This window comes from Zeus faber, assembly GCF_960531495.2.
Source record: "Zeus faber genome assembly, chromosome: 3".
NCBI lineage: Eukaryota > Metazoa > Chordata > Actinopteri > Zeiformes > Zeidae > Zeus > Zeus faber.
In genome coordinates this window covers 27,611,052-27,622,544 of record NC_137190.1, presented here as the reverse complement: position 1 = coordinate 27,622,544, position 11,493 = coordinate 27,611,052, and the positions used below count along the sequence as shown (strand labels likewise).

Genomic DNA, 11,493 nt, shown 5'->3' with positions numbered 1-11,493 from the left:
CTTGGCCCACTTATGATGAATATACTTTTTTTTTTAAAGAAGCACAACTGCATAGTTTAAGAGATATTTGCTAGATAATCTTGCCTTTAAAATGTAATGGAGTAAAAGTTGTAAGTCTTTGAAACTGAATATACTTAAGTACAGAAGCTTGAAAAATGTGCATAACTTCCTTTCCACCGCGGCTATCTGTATATGTCCTATTTCTCTTTCTAAACAACGGCGAAATAGGAGCTGGTCAGTTGAGGAACATCTCGGTGTCCATCTCGCACCCCGGCTCCAACAGAGATGACCTGAGCCGCGACAAAGTGTCACCTTTTACGAAGAGCTGCTTCAAAGAGCAGAGCCGAGTGGGAATCAAACCAAGTGTCTGTATACATGTGAGTTTGGGGAGTGTGTGTGTGTGTGTGTGTGTGTGTGTGTGTGTGTGTGTGTGTGTGTGTGTGTGTGTGTGTGTGTGTGTGTGTGTGTGTGTGTGTGTGTGCGCACGCGTACAATACATGTGCACTATGTGAGTGTGTGTCTGGTGCGCCTGCTGTGCTGTGACCTCAGCAATTGGGACAGAGTCCTGCTGTCTCTGACAGTGATCCACCGTTTCTCTCTGGATGTTACACCACTTGGTGAGTACATGCGCACTCAATAAAATACCACAGCGGTCACCACAGCATTTTTGAGTATATAAATATTTATTTATACATATTGTGCGAAAACTTGGTCTATGTGAAATTCAGGGAGCTTTGATTTTGTATAATACAATCTGAGGAAACGATCCCTGCTAGAGTATAAGGAGTTGAGTATTTTCTGCATTCGTGATATTTGTTCAAATGAGAAGAGATTATTGGCAAGATATCATTATATCCTGAATCACATAAATGAAAATGTGAAGATGTATGTGATTCAGGATATAATTCTATATTTAAGGTGGTATTCAAAAGTTTTCTACCAACAAATGAAAAAAATTGTTAAGTGTTTAGGGAGCTGTGCCAACTGGTGCGATGTGCCATTGTGTGTGTGTGTGTGTGTGTGTGTGTGTGTGTGTGTGTGTGTGTGTGTGTGTGTGTGTGTGTGTGTGTATGTGTGTGTGTGTGTGTGTGTGTCTGTGTGTGTTTACAAACTATATATATTTATAGTTGGGACTAATGTTGTGAGGCTCCATCCTAAGAGAACCCTAATTATGATGGCATTTAGAAAGCAAAAGCTAAACCCAAACAGTCTAAAACCAGCGCTAAAAATATCCTGACCTTAAACAGAGTCTATTCTCCAGGCATAAATGAACTTGTATCACTGGAAGACAAGATAAAGCATCATATACATCAGAAAAACACACAAAAACACACTCCTGCACACAAGCACACATTTGATTCCTTCATGCTTAGACACTTTTACACTTCACACACACACACACACACACACACACACACACACACACACACACACACACACACACACACACACACACACACACACACACACACACACACACATACACACATGCATTGCCCTCTCACACAAACATACACACACGCCCGCGCACACACAAAGGCTCTTCTCTGTCCAGGAATGCTTTTAGAGCAAGAAGAGCAGACAGTGTGGGGAGGCAGATGGCTTTGCAGTAATAGTGGAAACTATCATAAATTCTGGATCCAGCACCACGTGCGAACAGCCCAGCACATGCTGCTGCTAGTTTCTGAAGAACCAGCCCAGATATAAATGATAGAGTGATATTGCTGTCCTGGAGAAATGGGATTAAGACACAATTCAGTGAGCAAAATGATTTGGTGAAGATTCACAAAGTCAAATGATGGGGTACTTTTCATAGTTAGAAACAAAAAAATAGACATTCTAAGAAACCTGTATCCCAAGCTACTGTAGGTGGCGTGTGTGTGTGTGTGTGTGTGTGTGTGTGTGTGTGTGTGTGTGTGTGTGTGTGTGTGTGTGTGTGTGTGTGTGTGTGTCTGTGTGTGTGTGTGTGTGTGTGTCTGTGTGTGTGTGTGTGTGTGTGTGTGTGTGTGTGTGTCTGTGTGTGTGTGTGTGTGTGTGTGTGTGTGTGTGTGTGTGTGTGTGTGTGTGTATTGCTGTTTCATCTTAAGATCTCATATCATCTCAAAAACTTGGCGAGTCCCGAAGGAAACTCTGTGGGGTGATAACACACAAGGCAGACAGTCATTGTTGTTATTGAGAGTGCAAAAGGCTAACTCAAGCTGACTGCCCCATGCCCTGCAGACAATCGATTCCCGTCCTACTGCAAAATCCAGATAGTTCTTGGCCTTTGATCTTGAAGCGACAGCAGGCGTCCATTCACACCATAAAATCAAATTACCTGCACACAAACCTGCACCAATCCTTCCACACAGACTACACACATAGAGAGCATTTATGTAGATTACAACATATTACTTCACTTCATTAAATGTTCTTGAGCCATAAACACAGAACTTAAGACTTGGTTTTGAGCAGTGTGCGTAGCATTAAAAAACTTTTTTACAGGTCATTGTCACATTAGTGTGTATAGTGCCACTTTTCTAGGTTAAAGGAATCTGACTGTGAACTGCTTAAAGTGCAAACACTCTGTAAAAGCCTGCCAAAAGTGGGTCCTTTGTAAAGAAACAAGATATCGAAACAAATATAAGTTCTAAGCGAGGTCTGCGAGAAAAAAAGGCCTTTAAATTAAAAAAGAAATTCAGAGCAAAGACATACTAAAGATGTAAAGAGGTGAAGGTCATCTCTTCACTCTAATAAGCATGGCTATTATCTGGCACAATCATAGTCTGTGAATTGGTAAATAAACATTCAACCCAATCTTGGCGTCAATTTCTAGGTCAATGTGCATTCATCATCGGGTGAGGTCAAGGAAACCATTCTTAGCTCAGGAAGTGAACTCTGATGAAGACCCTCCTAAAAGATACACAGAGGGAAAGAGGGCAGAGAAAAAAACAACTCCTGCAATGGACTGTTAGAGATGTGTTACAGCTACAAATTGGCATACTGTTACCTATGTATGTAAACTCTTTTGGAGAGAGAAAGAGAGAAAATTCAATAGCATCAACATCTCTACACCAGAAGTTTTAAGGGTGTTTAAAGCAAATTTTACCTCATCTGCCATTTCAAACGCAAACACGAAGCTCCTTCTTCTCTTGTTGCTACTGACCTGAGCGGTCGTAACCCACAATATTACCATGCTAACATGATGAGTGTGTGGCCGTGATTGACAGTGGTGGAGATGACCCTGTTTCCTGAGGGGGCTTGGTTGACTGGTTGCACAAGGTACATCATGCAAAGTCATTCCACTAAAAGGATCAGGGTAACAGAAGTCTGGCCCTGACTAATGAGAGACTCTAAACAACATTTTTTAGAGTCTCACATGCAGCATTTTTGACAATGGGAAAAACCAGGGCTGGTATTTCAGGGTAAAGCAGGGTATGGCAAATGTGTGGTGGGGGCCACAGGCCACATATTGAGGTACAAGAAGGAAACCTGCATGTAACTAATGTCTAATTTGACCTGGGTATGGATTGATTTGTGTTTCAATCCAGATCTGGACCGGTGTCAAGATCTTGAGTATGGTTATGGTCGAGGTGCTCGGGCGAGGATATGGCACTTTCATACCGAAATGATGCCCCTGGGAAAAACTAAGATACATGTAAGGTTTTCAAGAAGAGTAAATTCAGCTTAGGTTATTGCAGTTTATAACACTAGGACTTGTGTTTGTTGTGTACAATTAACACTCCAGGCTTTTTTGGCAGTGATCTAGCATGTGTCCACAGTGCCCATATCCCATACATCCGCCAAAGTGGAGTTAGAACTGGCTGTGAGGTGATAGAGGGGACAGATGACGGGGCCTGAGTGACACCTAATAGATCAGGTCTTTACGACCACCAGTTTAGCAGATGAGAGGGAGGCCTGCTGTGGCCAGAAGTCTCTTTTTGTCAGGCCTGCAGTTCTGACCTCTCCAAAAGAGAGGGTGCGTCATTAGGGCCCATATAAACTTTTGAAGTGGTGAGCCCAAGGAAAGGCCAGGTATGTAAGGGCGATAAATTTGGCTTTAAATACAAACACAGAAAGTGAAAGAACGTATGACCCCTGACAGAGATGACTACTTCTGAGTATTTATGTCTTCTGTTTTTCTCACCCTCGATGACTGCCTGCCAGCTGTAACTTATTGTTTCCCCCCGTTACTCGCAATAAGCCTGTGATTGAAGCGATCCTTTTGATGTTTGGCCAGCTTTGCGCCAATAAATCCTTACCAATCATTCCAGGCTTAGAAAGTACGCAAAATAAACCGTTGTGACATTTTCAATTGTGGATGAGAAATTCTTGAAGCTTTGTAATCACAGAAAATTAGCTGGCAGAGCTCAAGCAAATGGGAAATGGGTAGGAAATTTTGGGGACGAGTGGGGATGCGGGGGTTGTAGTAAATTGTGGAGAGTATTCACGGGTGCATTCCAAGGAAAGTCCGCCCTTCTGAAAGTTTATAGCTCCCTCTCATGTCCAGTTGGTGAGTGACAGAGCGAAACGAGGCAGAGGGTGTTTCTCCACTGCATCTCACCAAAGGACAGCTGACTGGCTGGGATCTAATTGCTCTCAAGTGAGGTCAGCAAGAGGCATTTATCTAAGCAGGGTGCACAACAACAGTGGAAGATGCACAGAGTCAGCCTGCCAGAGTCAGGGAGACATCAATGGGAAGTAACAGAAGCTCTTGGCTCCCGCCTCGCTCACCAGCAGCACTGGGCTGGGTTTACGACTGAGTCTACAACTCCACAACTAAAGAGCCTAAACATAAAGGCTCTCGAGGGAAAAGGAATACATCTATTTCATCTCCCGTCATCATTCACAGCATATGTAAGTTATTCGAATGGACTCTTTGGCAGCTGAAAATGGTATATGGACCTGTTTGTTTCAGACTCATATGTGTACATGTGTGGTGGCTTGGGTTTTCTGAGATTTGTGTATAGAGAGAGGATTACAGACATGAAAACAACTGCCAGGACACTTCACTACTGCGGGGCCAAGAAAAGAAAAGAAATACAGCTATAAATCGTATAAATCGTTCGGGAAATTCAACTTTCCACAACTAAAATTGTTTTTGTTGACCATTAATTATTTGACCTCTTTCCACTCCAGTAGAAGTATAATTATTTATTCCTTATATTGGCAGTTAATGTTCCGCTGTTCGAAATCAATGTTCAACTGAAATTAATTGTCTTTTCCCACAGTGACAGCCTGGGTAGAACTTCTTGAACCAGATTATGATGTCCACTTTTGGGCTGTTGTCCACAGCAGGGGGTGCAGGCAGCACGTCCAGCCACTGAGGATTACATAGAGGCTTCACCCCACAGAGGCTACACCACACAAAGGCTTCACCACATAGAAGCATCACCACATAGAGGCATCACCGACCTCTGAGACAAACTCCACAGCCAATAGCTTGTCTCAGTGTCAACACCAGGAATCCCTGTCACAGGAAGAGGGAAACACTCGGTCTGCCTGAAGAGATCACAGATCCAGAGGGACAGCTTGGGGACATTTGTATCACTTTTAAGTATGTTGTTCAAGAAACCCCATTGCATTGCATTATAATGCGCAAATGGATGCTGACATGGAACATGCCAAATCTGCTCTCGGGACTGTATGTGCACGTAATCTTCCTGTTCGGCAGTGTGTGCGTGGCCTGTAGTGACCGTACTCCGGAGCAACTGGCCGCCATCATGAACTGTTCCAAACACGAGCGGCACACCAGGAACTACGACTACATGGAGGGAGGAGACGTGCGCATTCGACAGCTGTTCAGCCGCACGCAGTGGTTTCTTACCATTGATGACAATGGAAACATCAATGGCACTCAGGATCCCACCAACTGCCACAGTAAGGGGGACATTTTTTTCAGATTATGACACCTGTCTTTCATTGTTGATTTCTGTGCACTTACCTTATCGCGAAAACAAATCATAGCACATATCATAAATGGTGGATATTTATAGCAGGGTAACCTACTGTATGTGTTTCGAATTTGATCTTGACAGTACTGAATGTTCTTAGTTACTTGCTAATCAAGGGGACAGGGGCACGTGGTAGTTGTTATTGTGCAATGTTCTCCATAGTGTATTCACAGTGTTAATGGGTCATGTGTCTGTGTTAGAGAAGCCAAAGTGACTGAAGTAAAATAAAGCAGGTGCGGGCTTTGGCTTGCCCAATCATAACACCATCTAAACACTGTGTAATGAAGTAAACTAAAGGGGCTTGAGGGCTGCTGAGAGCCATGGCTCCAATTGGGCTCAGGAGAGAGACGGTCCCTAGCTGAGACTCACACTGGCTCAGCCTGATTTGCTGTCCAGAAAACATACTACAGAAATAGAAATGGAAAGAGTTATCATAGTCACCTTCTGAGCCTTGCTGGGAATGTGAAGTTACCCTCGTTGCATCTTGCACAACCAAGATTCAAGTCTCTGTTTTTCACAACACGTGGACTACCAAGCCTGCTTCCTAGGAGGATGCATGGCACCCTCTGTAAACATTGTAATTCAGTTCACAGAATGGAAATATTTCCCTTTTCAGCAACAACATAACTAACAGTTTTTCAAAGGTAAGGAATTTGAATTGCCTGGAAGACTTTTTAGGGAGATGTTTTAGGTAGCTATCATATCATCTGTTCTGACAGTGTGTCTCTAGCTGGAATGCTAGCATGACAAAGAATGTCTCTGAGTGGATGGAAAATAAGATGCTTGCATAACAATTGGCGGTGAAAGGCAGAAAAATTGATGAGCACCAGCATGCATGGACTCTGCAGGAATATACTGTATATAGATATATACTATATACTGTATCTGTACATATAATTTTCTGGCTTCCCTTGACACACACACACACACACACACACACACACACACACACACACACACACACACACACACACACACACGCACAAAGACAAAAGAAACCATGATGACCAAGTGCGTAAGATCTTTTGTATCATGCAGTCCCTTACACTACACACGACACAAAAAGGTTAAATAAAAAAAAACTATCAAAAACAAACAATCAGAAAAAATAATAATTAAATATATATATATATATATATATATATATACACTGTATGTATTTATACAGGCTTTTTCCCTTTACACTTATTATTGGCCATTTGAATTCCTTATTTGAGAATGTATTTCACCAACATAACAACACAACAATACATAACATAACAATTTCCAATAGCCAGGCTATAGAGCACTAACCAAAAGAGTATAAACACTAAGCATACAGCAACATGCAGCAGTGCTGAACCAATCATTGTTAAGATAACTGAACTTGATTTAAACAATCTGCTAAATAAACAAAGCAAAACTGTGGGTGCTGGCCAGGTGGAAACCCATTTTCTTGTACCATTCCCTCGGACTAGATAATTATTCACTGAACGTGTGAACATGGCCCGACAACCAAATAAACAAATCCTATATGAGCTGGAGGATGGATAATTATTTAAGCCAAATGCTCGCTGGTAATCGCAAACACATGCATGTCTTCACCCCAGTAGAAAACACTGGAACAACCCGTTAATGACAATAACAAAAAACGTACTAATGAAATCAATAAATTGTTTTTCTAAGACGCAACAAAGTGACGATGAGAATTGGGGAATAATCACTTTCATTTGTTCTCGGAGGGCTCCCGGAAGACTGATGGCGTGCAAAAAGACTTTACAACTACAGCCTGACAAACCAACATTACAAATCTGGAGACAGGCAATTTGTGCCAGAGGCGGCTTCTCCAACTGCCCCTCAATCATCTGACCATCAAGCAAGCATTTTAGTGCTGCACTACGTTGGGCACACAGATATCAGAATATCCACTGAAATACATTTCTTTACATTTTTTTAACCGTGAAGAAAGACAAAAGTTTTAGATTTTGTTCAAAATTGCAGCTTGAACAGTACAAACATTTGAGCAAGAATTACACTTCAAACGTGGTACGGCAAAGCATCAAAGTTGATTCACACCAAACACGAGTCCTCTTTTATCCACAAATTTAAACAATGTGCAGTTTGTCTCTATCCGGGGAAGAAAGAATTAGGGATCACCCACAAATTAGGATATTGAGCCTGGCCAAGAGAATGAAAGCAAATCTGTTCATACTCAGGAATCCCGACACGCTCTCTGTACCGCCGACTCAACACGCCAACAATGTCTGTGTAAAAATGCACGAGAGTGTGTGTGTGTGTGTGTTCTTTTGCACTCATGCAATTCAAACAGTGTCCGTCAAACCACTGTAGTTGTGAAGCATAAGACTAAAATATTATGTTATTATATGGTATTTAAAACCTTCTGTTCCACTGATCTCAAATCACAAAAAAACATACTTTAATAGGGATGCACAAATGCCATTTTTTTGACTGAACTGATATGAACACTGAAATTTCCATAATAATAATAATGTCGTCACTGGTTTTGAAGAGTCGAAACGTTTATTATTTTCAGTCATTGATTAATTCACTGATAACCGGTGCCAATGTCAGAAAAAGTGTGTCTCCCATTTACTTCGATTGATTTCTATTGATTTTTTTGTCTCTGTGCACTTTATTCATAGAAACGATGCCGAATAATAAAGAAATAACTGAAGTTTGAGGCATTTAACTATATAACGAAATATAATGTGGAATACCAGACTATGTTCAGATATAAAAAAAAAAAAAACACCCAAAAATAGCTTCCATGATTGAGAAACAGACATCTCTTTGTGACCTGAGAAACACTGCGACCACAGCATGCTCAGTGTCACTTTGAATAACATTAATAATGCTTCAGGGCTTCAGAATATTTGGAACATTTACATTTCATTGGTCACAAGCCTTTGAAATGTCAAGTGAACCTGAGCGAGGCTTTGATAAGAAGGGTGATGCGTTGGCCATTCAACGGGAGAGCTTGAGTGCGTGCGTGACCATTGACGTACGTGTACATAAATTTAACAAGTGAAAGAATTGTGATTCAGTGGGGGAAGAAAGGGAACTGGGAATTAAATAGGAAAAAGAACAAAGTAGCTTGTATTCTGGCTTGCTTATGTGTACATTTTTGTTTTGATGTTTATTTCAATTCTGAACATATTGTTCAAAACGGATCTTCCTAAATCGGACAAAACTCTTGGACCCGTGAAGATGCGTAGGCTGGCTTGACAGTGGTGCAGATGCCTGTTAAGTGAAATAAACAAGTGAAATGGATTATAGCTTGAAAGGGCTCGCAAGTAATGAGCTCGTTTAGCTTTTGGGAAGGTGAAACTGCTGCATCCTCTTTAATCATCGGCGAGATTTGATTGAACTGCCTGAGGAATACAGATGGTTATCCGTTTGTCTCGTCTTCAAGAGAGATGCGTGTGCAATTATAGTATTTTCTTTAATTTTTCCATTATTTTCGATTTTTTTTCTTTTTCTATGGAAAACGCACGCACGCACTCGCACGTGCGCGCGTGCATGCGCACACACACACACACACACACACACACACACATACACATATTATTATTATTAAGACCTGCATGGTATTGATTAAGACATGAATGCCAAAATATAAGTCCCATGAAAAAAATATACACCTTATTTTCACCTCATTTGCATCATTTCACACAAGTTACCTCGCTGTGCATTGTTTCTGCATTCATTTCGTAAAAAGGTGATGCCCCTTTTCATTCTTCTACTCTCCCTGTGTTGGGGAGGATGTCTGAGATGTAGCGTGCAAAGCGTATGGAAGGAGGTTGTTTCCTCAATTCCAGGGGAAAGGGGGGGTGGGGGGGGGGGGGTAATCTGTCTCCCATATGTATCAGGGTATAGGCTATGGTTTGTTTAATGGCCACCCAGGCCAGTTAACAAGGCTTGAATGAAGCCAGAGGGGCCGCAGACTGATTAACCACAGGAACCTCAGGAACATGGTTAATGAAGATGAATGTCGGGCGGATCATGAATGGACGCTGACGGTCTGCTATCTATCACGTAAAACCTCTAATCCCTCCTGCCGTGCAACTGTATTCATAGGTATCCTGGAGATCAGGACAGTGTCCGAAGGGGGAGTCCTGGCTATTAAAGGGGTGAAGAGTCAGTACTATATCTCCATGAACAGAACGGGACAGCTGCAAGGCAAGGTAACACCGTTTTTCAACTTATTATTGAACACAAAAGTTCACAGTACATTAAAAGTATCTTTAGAACCACGGCTCTTGTGACAAAACATACTCTGGAAGAACCTAACACCTGTTTTGTTTTTGTCCTTTCTGCTTTTAAAGAGGATCTACAACGACAACTGCAACTTCAAGGAGGTTTTCCTAGAAAACTACTTCAACGCCTACTCCTCTGCAAAGTGGACTAGAAACGGCAAGGAGATGTTTATAGCCCTGTCCCAGAAGGGAAGGCCTCTGCGTGGTAGAAAGACCAGGAGGGAGCACATTGCATCTCACTTCATCCCCATGAAATGCAGGGAGGAGGAGAGGAGGGTAGACTGAAAAGGCGGAGGATTGATGTGCAGAGTCGTGTACGATTCCATGTCACATACTGTACGTTACATAAGCGGACGCAGAGGCAGAGCTCGTTTTAACTTGCCGACTTCACACCCCTACTCTCCCCCAAGTTGTAAATTAGAAATGCAATGTTCCCTGATGTTTCCACAACATCCCCCAATATCCCCCGGGGAAACTACAAATCTGTTCAACCTTTTAAAGATGCAAACATCTTTATATTATATCCTGTTCAAGTATTAAGCTGTTTTAATGTGAGACTATTTCAATGGACAGACACTAAATCTACTTTTATTGCCTTATAAACTAAAAGCTAAAAGTTCTATAAGCAGTCAAGACTTCTTCGATTTTGATTTCCTCAGAGTATGTATTTCCAGTTGAGGATACGTGTATTATATACAAAGAGCAGACTGAAACACTGATTACTGACTTTTTTTTTTTTTTACAAGGCTTGACCAATGCAATGAGTGGAAGCAAGCTGGACTTGTCTTTTTTTGGTGGAACAGCTGCTCAGAGCACACAAAGCGCAGGTCCGACAGGGGACACGGTCTACTGTATGCAGACAGCTTGTTGAAGTTTTGGTCTCGTCCCTATAGGTATCCCAGGCCAGATTCAGACCACAATGACTTTCTAGCTGCTCACTGACTTGCTCTTCCTTATCAAGATGTGATCTCTAAAAAATAAATATTCTGCTGCTGCTGCTGAGAAGATGTCCAGATTAAAATACTAAAGTTACCACAATTTAAACGTGTATGATATGCAATCTTTTTTCCCCCCCATCACAAATAACGGGATTTCATTCTGTCAAACAGAAAAAAAGGTTATTTATTTGAAGATAGCTTTATTCTATTTGTTATTTCTGTTGAGACATTCCATTTTTTTTTATAACAAATACGACCAGTTCTGTTTAGCGATATTTGCAATAAGTTTCCCCTTAGGTCCATGGATCCATTTCATTTGTATACAAATATGGGAAAAAGTACCTACTCATCTCATTCTCAACAGGT

The 11,493-nt window shown here is 41.6% G+C and overlaps 1 protein-coding gene across 2 annotated transcripts; it reads left to right on the top strand.

Moving 5' to 3' along the window:
• Positions 1 to 567: 567 nt before the first annotated feature.
• On the top strand, positions 568 to 10,764 carry fgf7 (fibroblast growth factor 7). 2 transcript variants are annotated; one of them, XM_079997362.1, is made up of 4 exons: positions 568 to 617; positions 5,211 to 5,859; positions 10,011 to 10,117; positions 10,259 to 10,764. In XM_079997362.1, exons 2-4 carry the CDS (start codon positions 5,574 to 5,576, stop codon positions 10,472 to 10,474), a joined length of 609 nt encoding a protein of 202 aa, XP_079853488.1. In that variant the 5' UTR covers positions 568 to 617; positions 5,211 to 5,573; the 3' UTR covers positions 10,475 to 10,764. The 2 variants fall into 2 exon arrangements, with proteins under 2 accessions (XP_079853488.1, XP_079853489.1); XM_079997363.1 differs by lacking the exon at positions 568 to 617 and adding an exon at positions 4,803 to 4,836.
• Positions 10,765 to 11,493: the final 729 nt, after the last annotated feature.